Source organism: Struthio camelus, chromosome 2 (genome assembly GCF_040807025.1).
Source record: "Struthio camelus isolate bStrCam1 chromosome 2, bStrCam1.hap1, whole genome shotgun sequence".
Taxonomy (NCBI): Eukaryota; Metazoa; Chordata; class Aves; order Struthioniformes; family Struthionidae; genus Struthio; species Struthio camelus.
Window position 1 is genome coordinate 38,927,043 of NC_090943.1, and position 18,874 is coordinate 38,945,916.

The window sequence follows — 18,874 nt, forward strand, 5'->3', positions numbered from 1 at the left end:
ATTATTAAAGGCTTTGTTCTCCACAACAGTTCCCCTAGCTGGTGATCACTACAGCACTAAATTTCAGCTCCATCCTTACTTCTCACTCATCCAGGAGTTCTTTGTACAAGGGACAGGCTGAGAATAAATGGGACAAAGCCAGGTATGCTAGTGTTATGTCACATCACATCACATCACTTAGGGATTTCCAACTATATCTATTCTGTAAGGGCAGCTTTTCAACCATGCTGCACCAGCTGAGAGGCACCAAAATAAGAATCAAACCTTGTCTTCAGAATCATTTTAATGGAAACTAAGGTACACAGGGTGGAAACTACTGCTATAACGCCAGTGTGCAGAGCAGAAAGGGAACAGAACAAAAAAAGAAAACAAAAGACTGAAAATTAAGATAAATAACTTAGATTAAGACCTCTTTTCTCCTATTGTGTAAGACTCTAGTAGAGAGTACGTAAACTACGCTGAGTTGCAGAAAGAACCAAGGTAGCACGTAGTAGTTAGTATTGCAAATTTGGGTACATGGCCCATGCAGATGAGAAACCTCAAAAGAAAATACAGAAGCTATTTAAAAATCCTGTCACTGAAACCCCTAGGCTAGTCCACAAATTTGTTCTCCAAGGACCTTAACAGACAAAAATACGTTTAAAGCTGACAAATATCTCCTTTTCTGACAAAGACAACTCCATTGTTTAAAACATTACTGAGCTGAAGATTCTATGCAGCCAGAAAGCTTTACATACATAGACATAATTTTTTAATACTTTAAAAGCTATTTTATGTTATAGCTAAGGAATCATTTATGCTTATAATAGCATAAATGGACTGCAATACACACTTATCATGTCAAAACTGAAGAAAGTTTAAGGTAGAAAATGAATAGCTACTTAAACAAAAATGAGTCTTCATTGACAATATTTGTATTTCTGCTAGATCAAGTTTTCCCTTGCTATTTGTTTTTGTTAAAAAAAAAAAAAACAGAAACGAAGACAAGTTTAGTTTGCTGAACACATTTAAACGTTAATTCCCTGAAGAACTTTGAAAGGAAGGTTTCCAAGTTGGGAAATCTTTGGCAGTTCTGACATTTTTGACTGTAACCTGAATAATCACAGTGTTTATTAAACACTCTTACTAGCACTGAGAATAAGGAAATGATGCTTCTGTGGTAAATATGAATTTGTATGTGCTATTAAAGAAGACAGTGACTTAACAGATCAAGAGATTAATTCTTCCACATCTCCTTGTATCCCCTCCCACTACCAACCCATTCCTTCTGCCAGCAGACAGTACAAATTTAATACTACTAAAACCTAAGCTTTTAATGGGCTAATAGACTGTTACCATTGTGGATAATGGTGTGAAGCTATTCAGTTCCTGGCTGGAAAATTCATTTTTCTACACTGTCTCTTGCCACAAAAAATAAAGCAATGTGATAGCTAGTGAACACAGCATCAGTCAGTGCTGATTACTGCTACAGTTTTCTCAGATTCCTGATTTTCAAAACTATGCAAAAATTCCCATATTCTCTTTTTAAAATCACCTTCTTATACAAACATTCTTTACTCAAATTTTATCAAACCCAATATTATAGAATGTACTGCATTGTGCAAGGTAAGATGGTCCTTCCTGAAAAGTTTACAGTTCTAATAGACAAGATGAACAAAGCATAAAATAAGCAAAGGATAATCTCTACTTCACAACATGAAGCTGAAACACTATTCCAAGATCGTAGAGAAAGAATGTTATTTAACTAAAAACTGAAACTAAATTTCTTGAATAACAGAAGGGCTACCATTTTTTGTGATAGCTCTTCTGTTACCTTTCAGATTTATTTGCCACATTAAGAGACAAGAACTCCTAGAAAACTGATATAAACATGGGATAAAAGCGAAATATTCTAAAATGTCATAGAATCTCATGAAGTCTGCAGTTCTCTGAAGATAAAACTCAAAGTTAAGTATTTTAATGCTTGTCCTTCAACCAATATTCCATGTGTTACTGCTACAGATCTACCTACTGTTGGAGATCCAAATGAACAGGTGAGATCAAGCTCAGGAGAGAGTAATTTATCCCAGAACACATCTAGAAGTTCATTAATTAAAGCATAAGCAAGCATACAAGATCTCCCGTAGGAGCCTGAGCATCCAAAAAGCATTGCAATAGGCTTTGGCGGACTCCTTCCAGCTATAAAGTTAAGCCCTGTAATGTAAATTTTCTAGTCATTACAGAAGAGTTTTTCAGCATGTATGGCATACTGCACCCCATTTCAGCAGAATAAGTACCTCTGTGCTGGACTAGTCTAGGAATAACTCAAAGAATGGAAAAAACACATCTCTCTCTAGCTATGCAGGCTGACCAGTTCTTAAACAAATGAGTTCTCCTAGAATGTTAAGATAATCATTTTCATCAGCCACTCATGTTATCTGCTCCTTCCAGTTCACTCAAATGACCCCAAAATTAAAATCAAGGCATACTTTAATTTTTTTTTTTTTCCCGTGGATAAAACATTCAACATAATGGATGCATAAGGTTAGTCAGCACCACATGCTGTGACCGATTTTTCCTCTCAGGCTATTGCTGATAGTTGCATTGCCCCAAACAGCAGGAGATACAGACTTTATTTTGTACAGAGTTATTGTTTATTGTCATATCACCGTTAAATGTCATTTTTAAACTTACGATGACCGAATGGTTCCTTTTTACATAGCTTATTAAAATATAAGCAAGAACGAAAACTTTCCTCCCACTACCTGCAAGTCTATAATCAACTCCAACAGCTTTTGGTAAGCTCTCTTTTTTTTCGTTTTACTGCCTGAAATATACTCTTGGTCATCTAGGGGTATAATTATTTGACCATATCAAAAAGCCCACAATAAGAAGTTGCTGTATAATCATAGTCACTCTGGAAGATATGAAACAAAATAATGACAATCCTCATGTTGCCTTTATCTACGGTTCATCTCCAGGGCCCTTCCAAACCAACACAATACTTAGTTGCAGGATTATAAGACCATGAGGTAGTAGCTGATGATGTATGAAGTAACAGACAACTTCTGCTTAATACAAATGCCAAAAAGAAGAAAGAAAAAAACGATGGGCAAGGTGGTGGAAAAAGCTGTAAGGCAAGTCAATTTTTTAATTAAAAAAAATTACGTACCAGAGACAATGTTAATGAGCCAATAGCCCCGTGAGACCACTTTTACACTTTCTGCACAATCTTGATGCCCTTGCTCAAGAAAACTGAACTGCTCTCACTCAGGCCTGGTTAAAGACACATTTTTCTTTCAACATCATAACAAAGTTTGAAATCTGAATGTATCTTATTAATCAGGTTACTCCGCCCACTTACTTTTAGTCACTCATAGTTATCAACCTAGAAGCGCAGAAGAAGAAATTATCACATGGCACATATTAAAAAAATCTCAACAATACCTGGAAGTTCTTCATAAATGCTATCATCTATTGGTTCACTGCTTGCTTGTGCAACATCATCATATTCTTCTTCCTCTGCCTCCTCCTCAGGAATAGTATTAGATTCCATGTCTATGTAACAGCAGTTTAAAAAGTTAACATTTACTAGAAAACAAAGCCCCGAACAGAAGTTTATGCAAAATGAAAACATAGTATTTACAATTGAAAATCAATCAATAAATAAAGTTTTACATACAGCTCTTGCAAAATAAATGACTCTCAGATCTCATCGGATCTCAAACACTTAAATTCATTCTCTGCAAGCTGGTGGCTTGCAGAGGGCTTTCAAGCTAAATAGTATACTTGAAAAAAAGCAAAAATCTTGCAAAACAAGTAAAGTCACGTAAAAGTAACAACATGATCAGGAACTAGGACCTGCAATTCAAAACTCAGACAAGTGAGAATACTAAATATAGAAATGTCATGGATCTGCTAATGGAGAGAACAACCATCACTGAGCAGTACTGATCTCAAAGACTACTGCTTTACTGACTGGCTTACCTTGAATTACAAATTTGACTTGCTGTACCCATTCCTCTGCTTCTTTGGGAGTGGCAGCTGTAAACTATTAAACATTTATTAATAAGTAGTAGTAGCAATGACAAAAATGCAACTATAATTTTATTAGCAATAGAAGGATTCTAGCATTCTTGTCACTTCCTCAAGGAATCATTAGTAATTCTTTTCATGTCTTCTGGTACTTTTCTTGCAAGGATGCTTCTTATAATGTACAGCTAATTTTGACAAATTTACGTAATTGAAGGAGAGGATGATGGATTTGAAACTCTGATCAGCAGCTGGCAGCTGTGCAGAAAAAAGCTGCTTCTCTTCATCAATGTCAAAGCCAGAACTGATGAACAAAATTTGCCCTTGACAATTAGAAGACACCCATGAATTTCTTTAGACTGCTGGGTACAGTTTTCTTAAAAATGTTCTTGTCAGACTCCAACACACTACCTGACAGCTTAATTAACTGGCTTTCAACTGCAATCTCAGATATTTAAAACTTATTAAACTTACATTCCATATTGATGTCTAGCTGATAGATCTCTGAATTGCACAGCTGATATGTGCTTTTACCTAAATTTCCCTTGCAAAGCTACGTCCAATACAATATGTATTTAACACTGATATATATTTTGTTTTAAGTTTTTCTATTTAATTCAATCAAGAAATCTTGCAGACATACTATATAATAGATATTGAAATACCAACATTGAAATGACCAATAGATAAAGATGATAGATTTCCTTGTTCTTGTTGAAAAAGACAATATTTGAACACATATATATATTTTTAAGATCAGATTATTTTTCCTAATATGTGAATATACAGTATAAGCAAGCGAAGGTTTCTTTTTTTCATTAAGGTGTCAGTGAAAGTTGTTTTACTGAAATGTTAATTCAGTAACTGGGATTGTAACGGCTTTATCAATTTAATTTCAAGTCAACATAAAAAGTCCAACCTGATAAATGCGCTTATCAGGAGCAGAGATTTCAAAACAGCAATCTTTCTTTGCATCCTTCCGAAGGCTATTATTCATTCTGATGGTGTAGCCCTCTAAGGCAAATTCACCTTTCTGTTGTTTGTCTGTTGGAGATAAAAAACAAAGTTAAGAGCTTCATTTACAACAGTGAACGCAAGTGGCTCAGCAGGTTATCATTTATTCAGATTTTGTTTTCTATTTCATGAATTTTACAAAGAACGGGGGTTCTAGCCAAATGATTAGGTGATGCTTCTGGAGATAAAGCTTTATATTAAAGGAAGATGTACACAAAAGTACATTTTTCCGTAGGATGCCTAAGGAATTCCACAGGGAGGTGCTGGCAGATGGTGGTCTTATTTAGTAAGAAGTGCATGTTATGACACTTGTATCCAGGGAAAGACAAGAACTGGAACTTGCAGGACAAGCTTCCTATATACCAGTCTCTTTCAGGTTCAGTAAACCAATGGGAAAACCTGTTTAGCCGAGAACTTGCTGAGCTCCCTCCTTAAACTAACCGCTTTACCCAAAAAATAAACTTTAAACTTCTTTCTAAGCAATTGCAAAAGCTTCTCTTCACATTCTCCCAACCACTCCCAGATGTGCCTCCTTTCCACACAGTAAAGCACAGAACGAGTGTGGTTATAAAGGCAGGCGTGTGTTCCAAAAGCATTCTTCTCAATGCAGCACGTGTTTAATTAGCCAATAAAAGTACTGAGCCCTACCACAGTTTATTATGTAGAGCCATGTGGCTGTTTTAAAAACAATTCTACATTTCAGTTTTAAAGGTTCTGGTTTATAAAAGTATCACTTAGAACAGGCCTGCGTTTAAATATACTGCATGTTGGGCTAGTGGCACCTGTGCGTTCCTTCTGAGCTCTTTAGACGAATGCCTACATCCGATTTTATGTGTTCTGGCATGTTTTGGTGGATATTAGAAACAAAGCAAACAAAAATAAAAGTAATTCAGTTTTGCAATTTCTGTAGACCACAGTGCAGCACTCAAGTAAGACAGAGGCATCATCAATTGCATTTTGCTCAGGCTTCCTGTAACAAAGTGCAAAGGCAAACAGAACAAAACGGCGTTAAGTAAGGTCTTTTTTCACAGCAGGGAACAGTATTAATTAACAACAACAATCAGCGACAACCGCACTTTAAGCATTGCTGGACATAACTTAGGTGCAAATCGATCGACCATTACTTATATGTGTCAACAAAAGAGGAAAGCTTCTACAGTGGATAAAACAGGAAAAACAACAGTTTTCAACATAATGTTGTCACCTATCTGGAAACTTAATAGAAATCTATTTTTCAGTCCTGAAAGGGCAAAAAACAGATTAACATAGCAAAATGGACATTATGGTAGAGTGGATGTGAGGGCAGTCACCAAATAAATACTCTGCTAGTAATCTTACATGCACATAGTCACAAACTCTCTGGTGCTTCCCCCTCTTTATGAATTCTCAGCCAGGGCAAGTAAATACCAAATAACGGGATTACATGAGCAAATCCAGGCACAGAATACTGTTTTATTTTCCCTTTCTAGTCCCTTCCCCCTCAGTAAGTGTTACTATGTCTTCATTGAGTCTGTGACACAGTACTAATATTTTATGTTTGCTCAATCTTCCACCCCATCTCAAACAGCAGACAGATGCAAAATTCATTAAATCACACCAAGGCAGATATTAGAAATAATAACCTGCAATAGCCTAACTAGGTCCCCTTTTAAGGAAATTCATTTCAGCCTAGAAATTGTATTCTTCCTTCACTTATGACCTCAGGGAGAAGATGAAGTGAAACACATTAATTTCTCACTCTTCCATGCTGGAGGTTTATCAAAATCCTAGAAGACAGCGACACGCAGACAGAATAAACAAATACCAGGTTCAAAAGGTAAAACCCTTTTGTCAAGATAAAAATGAGGCAAGTTATTCAAATTTAGTCTCTTGGAATATTTCCGAGAATATTTCTCTGTCATGGGGATGATCCCTTCCTATGGTAATAGAGTTTTACAGAGTTAATCTCAGATGATCTCCATACTTGTACTAGTTCTTTCAAACAGCATTACAACTAAAATACAAAGATGTTATACTCTGCGCAAAATGAAAACGCAGCGCACGCTATCCATATTGTATCCGATTGTTTTATTGTTTATATTGTCTTTGTCTTACCTCTCCAAACACCCCATTCCAGTGCTAATGAAAATTACACCAACAAAAAAACATATCCTTTGCTATTAACTTCTACCAGTGATGTTTATAGCAATAGACTAGTTTTAACATCACTGCTTTTGCTTCTCATTGCCTGTGCAGTAAAGTACCCCTGATTAAAATCCAGCGTAGCATTATGCACGTGCTTAATTTGTAAAGCATGAGGAAACTCTTAAGACAATGGCACACGTCACAGCCCTGACCCAGAACCTACTAAAGTTAAGAGAAAGACTCTCAGTACGCATCCACACTGCCGGTGGCAGCAAGCCACAGAGACGACCTAGTGTGTCCTGAGAAACATCTCGACCAGCATGGAACGGCAGGACACAGGACAACGATAGCTCAGCTGTACGCAGTGACGCTGACAAGCGCTGGAGGCCTACAAATCCCAGCTGCTCTTGCAGAACACGCTTTTCTAGGAAGGACTAGAACGCATTACCGAATTGCCATGGGCACACTATAATACCTGATAGCAACACGGCCAGGCACAATAGTCAGGTGCCGGCTTGAAGGCAAGACCATCTTGCGATAACTCAATGATCATCTCAGCTTCATTTATTAGCAAAGGCTGGTAGGTAAACAGGCATGCAGACAAAACACGGGCTTTCAGTTAAAAGCTGCCATTACAAGTGCCACAATGACTTCTGTGAACTTTGGATGAAGCTGACAGAGTATAAAGTTAAGCATGCATATTAATCTTTGCAAGGTAAGTATCTGCATGAAAGAAAAGCCTGTTGTGTGCTTGCATGCACTCAACTGGCATTAGAATTCTATGCTTATATTAGAAATATATTCCAGATATTTCGTGCTTTAGTGAGAGCTAAATAGCTTTTGATTTTTAAGAAACCTTAAACTGTCTGGACTTTACTTAAGAGTCTAAAAATTAGATATAGTCATTTTTAATGGCAGAACCTATAAGCGTCAATGGCTTCAGGAAACACAGTTCCATTATTTCATTTCAAATCCACAAATCAGACCCAGGGTCTTCCTAGACAAACATACAAAAACTTATTAGTAAGGGCTAAGGGAGAGACATACAAATGGAATACACTTTTCTGAAGAAGGATAATATTCTTGTTGCTTCTTACTTTCCCAAGATGGGGCTTTGCAGTTCAACAATAAGAAGCCCTTGAGTTGCCACAGAACAATACAGAACAGAATTGCAAAAGTATACTACTAGGTGTCCTGTAAAAACAAAAAAGAACATGAACATTTGCAAGCATAAGTTTTTCCACAGTTAGATCAAATCTCATTTCAGAATGAGCTGTTCACTGCTCTCATCTCTTCCTCATCTTCCCTTTCCCCCATATCAGGAATACATCAGAGAAAAAAAAAAAATCTGAGTCTCTGCAAATCATTTTGCATCAGGAATTTAGAATGGTAAAAAAATAGTATAACAGAGTGGATAGTCAGGTGCTAGGTATTTTAAAAAAACTTGGAAAGAGTACACAAATATTTTAGAAGAAATGAGAGAAATATTTGAGAGAATATTTTAAGCAGAGGAAATACAGATTTGAATGAAATTTGAGAGTCAATTTCAACAGTTTTCTTCCATATAAATTTAATTCATAGCAAAAATAGTGAAACATTGTTAACAGAAACAGGGCCAATATTAGGAAAAGAGAATCTCAAGGGAAACACAGAAAAAAAGGTTTTGAAGTAGTCTTGCATAACCGAGTCCATGGGAACTTTCAAAACAAAGGAGGGTAAACCTTCAACTGGGTCTTGAAATGACTGGGTTGTATATTTGAGGCCTAAGGCAATGTGACCATATTAATAGCACATGTAAAAAGAATTAACGCAGTCTGAAGAACAGAGAGGACTCTGATAGTATAAAGGAAAGAAGTTACAGAGAAAGGCATAAGGAACTGAAGGCAAACAGTAAGATTTCAGGGAGTGATAAATTATAGATTCTAATAGTATCTATAAATACTTTAACTCTCGGCTTTTTGAGATTATGAGTCTCTAAGATCTTATGGTTTACATGGCTCCATGCTAAATGTACTTTCACATACTTTCCCATATGCAGTATGTCTGCTTTCTAAAAATAGCAAATGTCAGTATTTCCAAAATGGTAATTTCTTTTCCAGCTTTCGGAGCATGCATAGGAATTCTTTTCTTTCAGATAGTGAATATGAAAATGCAATAAACTTCTTTGTTTAATCTAGTTCTTTGAGAAATTTGGATGAAAAAATGAAGAAACCGAGACAAAGATTGAAACACGTTATTTAGAGCAACAGCTTAAATTGTGTATATTGAAGGCCAGACCTGTATGCCATTGGGCCAAACACTCGTCCCAGTGAACTGACCAAACCTACCAACCAATCTAGCAGCTGTGAACCACAAAGATGCCAGGAAATCTTAAATCTTAAATCCTACTGGACACAAACTTAACAGCTTGAAAACGCTTTAAGTTGCGCTGTTGATTAGGGTAAAATAAAAAAAAGTAACAGCAGTACCTTCTCTTCTTCACAGAGACGCACTGCTGGACCAGACAAATTGGAATATTTTATTGTATACTGGTAAGGATCATTTGCATTTCAGATTTCTTTTAATTAGAAAAACTTAATTACTACAGTTTTGCAGCACCTCGTGATCAGACATTCTGATCAGGATCCCACTGCTTAAGGACCTATACAAACCTTCATGTAACTGTCATGTAAGTTCATGAAACTTGGAACTACTTGTTTGCACATCCAAACTCCCTTTAAAATCAACATGTGTTGCAAACATATAGCCACAGACAGAATAAAATTCTAGGATTTAAAAAAGCAACAGTGTGAGCAAACTGAATTCATACAGGTATATTTATCTGCTTAACTCACTAAATCAGCATTACAAACTGAAATGCAGGTGATCAGGGAGAATCAAGACTTGCTGACCAAGTCATGGTATCTTTTCGTGTTCTGGTTGCTTTTCTTTATAATGCATTATTTATTACAATTGTATCTCTTGAGATTCGAATTTAACATTCTCACAGCAGAAGATTCAGTACTCCTTAGATTCATTCTTTTGATTGCCGTCATATCCTGGTACGGCAAAGTCCTATGAGCATTCACAGTTCCTGCAGATTTAAATCATGGATTCTGTCAAAAGTGAAGTAGTCAAAACTGAACGAGTTTTTCTTGTCTTTCCTATCATGCATTTGCTCACAGGCAGAGGATTATGGGAAGGAGGTCTGCAGCTAACAGCCAAATGATACATCAGCAGCTGTTGGGCTTGTGAACCTTTCTTGCTCCTAGGAGAACTGTGTAAGCCTGGCATGTAGCAGGAATTCTAATAGCCTGGTTAGGTGAGTTAGAAGAGATCTGCAAATCCAGCTCTAGCTATGCTTTCCTCTCCCTTAACACTGTTCAGTCGTCATGCTCTTCTAAAAAAAGTTTATATATGTATGTAGCATGTATGTATATACATATATAAAATATATATATTATATATAAACACACATACATATATATATTTATCTACCTTTTGCATAAATAGAAGCAGTGCATCCACTGGCCTGCCCATTGCTATCTTACTATTCAGAAGAGACTTTCAGCATTGTTATGTCCTTGCTAAAAAATGTCCAGGAACTCAGATTTAAAAAGGCCCCTGAATTATCCCTCTCTTCAACACCGTACTACTGGCAGGCAGGTAGTACCATTTTCAAGTTATAAAAACGAATATAAATTTTTAGTGTCCATTAACAAGGAAAAAAATTACCATGATGTTATCATGCTACTACCTTGCTAAACATTTAGCTGATCTCTTCAGATTGCTGAGAAAGGAGGGCATATAAAATTGTGGCCTAGTGAGGAAGTAGTAATGAAGCCATTAATTCATTCATTTATAAAGCAACAAATTAACTTTCTTTACACGCACTTTGAGGTCCAAAGCATACCACTTAGGTGCCCAAGTACCTCAGTACCGCCAGAGAGATCATAGAGAAAAACAGTGGACGTGCAAACAAGGTACCGAGCTGAGGAAGCTACTGTTGGCACAGAAGCAAAGGAAAGAGGACTGGAAAAGGCTTATGGAAGGAAAGACCATAAAAAGGGGGGGCCAGGCAAGCTCCTGGAAATCAAGGCTGGCTTTGTCATTTGAACACGCTCCTCTGCAATGTTACAGGCCATATCTTGGCAATGAACATTGCAGCACAGGCCCAGATATACACACACGTGCAATACCTACTTCTGTCACTTAATTAGGTCAAACCTTTAAGTCCTGCTCCTTCATCTACCCTATACATCCTCAAATATGAAAAATGTAGATGATTCCCTCAGACTTGTCTGTATTCAGAGGATAAATAATATTGCTTCACTATCCAGTGCTGCACCAAATTTACCACAAAAAGGGGGAAGAAAAGGGGAAATGAGACATGCATGAGCCAGTAGGCATTGCAAATATTAAACGGATGCTTGCAAACTCTCTCCCTCTCTCTCTCTTTTCCTTGAACACCCCCACCCACAGCAGTCTCATTTATTTTAGTTTCACAAGCTTTAGCCTGTACTGTATTTGCCTGACTGGGCCTCCTATCTTTCAATAACAGTAAGGAGGTCTGAAAACCCGGTTCTGAAACTTTTTGATATACCACTATACCTGTTGTTTTCCCAAATGTAGAAAAGAGAAAGTTACAAGAACTGAAAGCGTTTTGGAAAGAACAGATTGACACAATCCAATAAAAAGGCATCCTATACCCTCAAATTTAGCAGTCAGTTACATTTACGCTGATATTTAAGCATAAAAATCAAACCTTGATCAACAAAATACACATCTCACCAGATACAAAATATCCTTCACAAATTAGCGATCTACACGTCCCAGACCTAAAAACATACACAACGCAAAACAAACCAAGCAGGAACTTGAAATCCCTGCTACCCCTCTGCATTACATTCCACAACACTTATACACTAGCACTCAATTACTCATTAAAGTTGACACATGTAGCATAAATGTGAGCATATATGGAATCCCTCGTCTCCCTTGCCTCTCTTCAAACTGGGTTCACATTGACAAGGGGAAATTTTCCTGTTGTGTGAATCAGCTCTGGAATCTGTCAGTAACCAGGACCCAGCTGATACAAAATGTCTGCAGACATTGCACAGACCAGGGCAGACCAACATCATTTAGACAGCTGCCATCCAAACAATTCAGGAGGTGGCAGCAATTTGCATTAAGCCATCCAAATGCACGCTTCACTACTATCCTACAGTTGTTGAGAGCATAGCTGCATTTTCTACATGGCCCAAGTTAGCTGGTACAGCATCAAAGGTCACAGCAAAAGAGGAAAGGCCCAAACACTGCAGCATACTACAGCGGGTACTACTGCTGGCCATAGTGGTGGGAGTGAACATAGCTGCAGGTTCTTCCAGTAAACAAACGCCAAACCTTCTCAGGATTCTCTCCTCACACACCTAGTCCTTGCTGACAATCGGCAGCTAAACAGCATAATAAACAGCAGTACATACGTTCACAACCATCAGTGTGACAGCTCAATTTCATTACTAAACTAGTTCGCCGTGGAACTAAAGCAATCAAGGGTATCTAATTTCCAGGCAATGATGGCAATTTGCTTCGGCACTGCAACGGGCACCCTCGTGTACTGTGGCATCAGAGGGCTGAGGGAAGTACCTCAGATCGGTCTGCAAAAAAAAGCCTTCTTCCTCATACACGAGCTCTGGAGTAACTGGCCTGGTCATCTCAGATCTGGAAGACAACATGTTTCCATCATGCTGTGCTCATTTTTCTGCACTGATAGCATCAGACACCTGGAGGTAGGGCAGAAATTTCAGTATCTGATTTGTTTGCTTCTTCCCTGAGCTACTGTTCAGAGTTAACCCATGTCTGTATAATTCCCAAAAGATGCTCCACGGACTAAGTGCCCCTACCACATCATTAGGTTACAGTCAGAAGCATCTTTCCCCAAAAATTTGTAGTCTTCAAAAGCTATAAATCTGTAAGCCAAACCATTTGTGCCTAGTGCCATAAACAAAAGACAAGCTATTCCACAGCATATCACAATCAATTCCTAACAGGACACTAACTCTGTGGTGCTAGGGAATGTGCTTCCATGTTTCTTAACTTTCAGCATGGGTATTAGAAATTACAACATAGCCTCGATAGTCAGGTTGTTACAAGAGGAAAAAAAGTGGCAGGAAGAAGGAGAGATTGGCAGTTCCCCTGCCTTAATCTAAAGGCCATATGCTAGAAAGCATAATCATTAACACAGACAGAAGCCAAAAATATATGCAAAAATGACATCAACTTGTTTGCCAAAAAAATAGTAGATGATAAGCCAAAGATGATTCAAAAACCCAGAAGAGTCTTTCAGAACTAGCAATATAAACTTTGACCAAAAAATTATTTATTTTAAAAGTTGTAGACAATATACAACTTAAGACCGGATAAGTATACATAAACAAAGAGCAAGAGATAATTTTCCAAAGAAAGAAGAAAACGACAATGAAGAAAATGACAAGTCAGTATTATGCCACACCTCCTCAAAACGTTTGAAGAAAGATTGTTTATGTTCTCAAAGCTTGATCAATCTGTAAATTTCAAGGAAACAGTAAAGAAAAAAAGGGAACACTTAGCAGATCAACTAACCACTCTCTGGAAACAGAGCTCACGAGGAGGAAACTGTAGCAAGCTGAAAACTGGGCTTAAATGTCCAAAGTAACTGAGATACGGTAACACCCAGACTTTATTTCTACTTCATTTTTAAAGACAGGCTGAACTTAAATGAATCAGCATATCAAAGAATGAAATAAACTGTATCAAATTAAGTAAGATTAATATGATAAGACTATCTTCACTAATCTCAATAAAAGTCACACCAACAAAAGCAGAAGGAAAAAGCTTAAAGTTTATCCAGAAATAAATATTTTGGGGGAAAAAAAAGATATAATTGCTCTTCTAAGAATTACTAAAAAATAATTCTGCATCATTTGTCTTACTCCTAAATATCAAATACACTTATCATAAAATTAAAAAGGTGTTTTATTTGACTGTCAGTTTTGTAAGTTCAAAGTGATATCCCCAGGTTTATGTCAGACTCTTTCTAAACTGATTATTAGAAGTCACCTTCAGAAGCTAGCCTTAGCTAGTCTTCAGAACTGACTTTTAGCTAAACATATTATTTCATTTCTAGTTTTTTTCACAACATAAACAATTTAGAGAGAAACATGGAACTCCACTATGCAGTTTTTAGACTAACATTTTCCTGGAGAGAACCCCTCTTTAAAGAACTCAGAAGGAGTAATTGCTAGAAGGTGTTTTAAAATGAAAATCCCATTTGGACAGAAAAAGCATTTGCTGTCCACTAGATTAATTAAGCACTAGAGTACTATCAAACCTATTAGCTAGCTCTTATTGGCACACAAAGTAGCTTTACAAGTAACTTAATCTTTCTTTCTCAGTTTCCTTGCTTTTGAAAACCGGCACATCACTTACAGATACTTACACTTTTTAAAATTCAGAGCACTGTTTAAGAGCCAACAATTCTTTTAAAAGGTTCATTGCTCTCTCAGAATGACTTTAGTTTCTCAGTTTCCATCTCCACTAAAGCTTTCATACTCTTCTGTGTATTAAAAGAAGATCATTTTAATAGTTTATCATAATTATTACAATTACCTTTGTCACTTCCATAATAATAGAAGATCGTCTTACTGATAGCACACCAACGCCTTTGCCATTCAAAGCCGAGAAAACTGTGGTCTGCAATTAATATAATTTGTGTTATAAAATTTTATGGTATTATTAAACACAAATATGTTACTTCTCTTCAAGAGTGAGGAAAGAGGGAGGAGGGAGGAGGAGACAGGAAAAGTGCTAAGGAAAGGAAACAAAATCTGGATATGAAGGAGGGGAAAAGTATGACATCAAGAAGGAAATTAAGTAAAAATTGGAGATGAGAAAACAAGTGGAAATTATAAATCATATAAAAAGAAAATTTGTGTGTGCCATTAAATACATGGAAATTATGAACAACTTCCTAAATATTTCCTAGAGTTGTTGCAGCATTAAGTAGGTATTAAGGTGACAATATAAGATTTATTGAATCAAGGTAAATATTGACTGAACCAAAGCTGAGATCAATATTTGCCCTCTTCAAGGAAAATAAATCTTGATGCTCACTGAAACATGAAGTCAACATATGGCACTTTTGCATACGTTCCTAACGTTTTCTTCAAAAATATCCGAAAGTCTCTGAATTATGGCTGACACTGGACTTCCACAGCATGATTTTTTTAGTCAGTAAAAAAAATGAGAATTTCTTTTAATACTGCAGTAGCAATTATTTGCTGTTCTTTCTTTTGGATAATAATGCTTCAACGTTTCAACTTCTATTTCATCCTTCCTGCATAATGTTATTTGTGTATATAATTTTAAATACACTCCCCTAATATATAAAGGGCACTAAATATTCTTCACAAAGCTAATTAAACTTACCTTTCCTGCGTTTTTCAAGGTATCCAGCCTTCAGAACAAATTGAAGATCTTGAGCTGCAACAGGAGGAAACTGATTCCCTGAAAGAAAAATAAGTTCTGTAAAGCACTGCCTTTCAAGCAAAATACTATAAATAGCAGCCCCAGCATTACTGAACTTGCAGATTTTACCCTCTCAATGCTCAGGAGGTACTAGAAAAAACAATTCTAGTAGCTTCTATTCCAGATTATTTTAAGCACAAATACAGTCTAACGTTAAACTATGAATGACAGAACTGTTGCTTGTGGTGCTACATCAGTTTAGTGAAGAAAAACATGGCCCTGCAAATCTTAGAAAAAATAAATAAATAAATCAAGTGAGCAAGCTATCGTAACTCAGAAAACGTTAGCTCGCATTCTGAATATGCTGTTTAAAGCAAGCTGGATAATGAAAGTAGTGACTTTCACATGTGCAAACAAAAGCACATTATCACAATTCAATACAATTAAATCAGGAATCTGATTTTCAATAACAGCCTCGCATAAGAACGTCCTGAAAAAACATACAAGGTGCAAAACAAATTACACTGCCTACAAAGGAAGAAACCAGATGAAGGGATGATTAGAAGTGGTGCCTCCTATTGATATACATTGCACCATTTGCATTATGATAGAAAAGTGCTGTTTAGACAAACAGGCTCTGTATGGGGATACTGGATTGACTGATTGAACACATTGCACAGAAGTCTGCAAAATTGTTGATCTAAAGATACTATTTTTAGGTTTTGAAAAAGAACATGGCTGCATCTGCAAAATGACAAATATATTCCACTGCATTTTTTCCTTTTTCTCATCTGCTAATTCATTGCTAGAAACATGAGACCAACCAGTCAACCCTGCCCCAACTTAAAATAGAAATCTAGATTGTAAAAAAAAATGCATCTTCCCCATCTGAATCCCACCCCCCGCAAAGAGATAGAATTATGATTTAAATTAAACTGCCAGCTTTAAGAGCATAAGTATTTTAGATGTGCCCAATTACTAATGTGTGTATAAGCGTCACTTAGTTTTTCCACAAGCAAAAAGGCAGAACAAAAGCTGTTCTTGTGCCGCTTCTTATTTAAGCACGTTTGAGCATCACAGTGAAGTTCTCACTACTTATTATCATCAAATATTCATAAGAGTCACGGTAGGTAGGTGGCAAATTTACACGGCAGCAATTATTCATCAAAATATATGTAACCTCATTAAGTACTACCAAGAAAAACATACAGAAGGATCGACATCAGCAGACAACCCCTGTGTTAAACAAGTACTTTAAACTATCCAGAGTGGGTTAAAGATCAGCAGTCTGACCTTGAACTAAAAACACTATCTCTGGAAAGTGATGCATACTTCCTGGGTTTTCAGGTTGTCCCTTAAAATAGAATTTATTTTTCATTGGTGCCCAGAACTGAATTGGTTTATGGTGGTCTTTTTTAAATACAATTGTGAGAAGATGACGACAAGACAAAGAGGTAGAGGCATACAGAGAATATTATTTTTTTAAAAATCTAAACATTCTCAGAATGAGAATACATTCCTTAAATAACACAACTTGCGCTTCAGACAACAAGAGATTGAAGTTTTTGTTGGCTCCTATGCAATAGTAGATAGAATTTTACATGCATTGGCATTTCCGCCAAAACGCTTTTTCTATTTTGTTTTAAGATTAGCAGTGCACTAGATATTATTTCAGCTTCTGTGAAATTCTTACTACTGTGTTAAAAATACAAGAGCTATTGGCTACATGTACATGCCTTTTAAAATGATGCAGCTGTTCCCCCCCGCTTGGTAAGTATGCAACCACTGCACAACGTTAAATGAGAATATAACACAAAGACACTTGCTGGCTGGTACATGGCAAGTTTAATAGTTACTTAAGAAGATGATCTAATGATGATATTATGAGTGGGGGAGGTGAAGAGTTTTTACAATTACACATGGTGTGCTGCTTTCAGTTGGTCATTGGGAGGCATCAGTGTGCAACACTTCCAGCTTTACCTCATCCAGTAGGGCTCACTTTAGAACAGTGCACCCCCACAGATGGGAAAGGGATAAAATCTAATTAAAAACAAAGAAATAAAACTGGTTCAGGCTCTTAAATTTTTGAATATAACAAATTCAACGTCAATTTGGATCTAACTTTATGCTTTGTTCTTTGTATTTGTTTTTTGAAAAGAAAGCCTGGCAAGTAGCAATTTAGTGCCCTTAGGAACAATCAGATCCACAGGCAAGGGACATAAGAGTCCTAGGCAGACGTACAGGGACTCCTTAATGTTATTCTGCCTACAGATAAAACCTCATCCGAACTGACTATTTCAGAGAGCTAGAGTCTTTAGAGAGCCGTCCCAGTTTTGCTGCTTCTGCTGAGACAAGCTGACACAAATTTAATGATGGCATTTTCTGAAGCTACATTTATTTTGCATAGGGCACTGAAAGCTTAAGAACCTGCATGAAAATAAAACGCAGTCTTCCACTGTTATTGTGGCATTGCACAGAGAAGTCTTCTTCTCATACTCAACCTGTGGAGAAACCAGTTTATTTTTCTGTTACTCAAAGTAACTGAGGCAGCAACTCCATGAAACAAAATATGGCTGGTCAGTCTCACTGCCCATCAAAATTTGTAAGTAGCAGAAGCAGATCACACACATATGATCAAACTTCTGTTTGAGAAGCCTGGGAACCACAAAAATATGAGGGAACATTAGTGGAAGGGCAGGCGAGAGGGACCAAATCTTAATATTCCAAGATACATACAGATGTATATGAAAGAAAAAATAAAATAAAATTGGCTAAATTCCCTGTACATCTAGAAGGAGACAATGGGGGGAGAGGGGGGCCGAATAAGTAGTATCAAAAGCATAAAGAGAAAGAACCACCTCCTCACAGATTCTTATTAGGTGCAGGCATTGCGCACATATGGCAGGAAGAAGGCGCACAGACCAAATCTTACCCTTGCTCTGCAACCAAAACAAGGAGAGGAAGAAAGAAGAGAGAATGAAGACTTCCTTCCAGCAACTGTCTAAAGCCAGCATGGAAGACTCTTCAATTGTGTCACCTTTCTATCTTTCTTCCATTTCTTTCATTGCTTTACTCTCTTGTCCATGTTCCAAATAGAAGGTATTTAGTGTCCTACAATCCCCAGTTGTGGCAACTCCCAACTAGAAGTTCGGAATACCTATAGCAGGTTGTTTTTTGTTGTTGCTTTTAATCAAAATATTGCTTTCCTGTTCACTTAAAATAGACCAGGTTGGCCACAAAT

At 36.9% G+C, this 18,874-nt stretch overlaps 1 protein-coding gene across 2 annotated transcripts in view; it reads right to left on the reverse strand.

The window, feature by feature from the left end:
- The window catches only part of SKAP2 (src kinase associated phosphoprotein 2), a 120,723-nt gene that overhangs the window by 33,248 nt on the left and 68,601 nt on the right, over positions 1 to 18,874 (reverse strand). For both annotated transcript variants that reach the window (XM_068935210.1, XM_068935209.1), the window contains 5 exons: positions 15,595 to 15,672; positions 14,776 to 14,859; positions 4,931 to 5,055; positions 3,967 to 4,030; positions 3,427 to 3,537 (listed from right to left, as the gene is read on the reverse strand). In XM_068935210.1, coding sequence (XP_068791311.1) covers positions 3,427 to 3,537; positions 3,967 to 4,030; positions 4,931 to 5,055; positions 14,776 to 14,859; positions 15,595 to 15,672 — 462 coding nt within the window. The remainder of the gene's footprint in view (positions 1 to 3,426; positions 3,538 to 3,966; positions 4,031 to 4,930; positions 5,056 to 14,775; positions 14,860 to 15,594; positions 15,673 to 18,874) is intronic.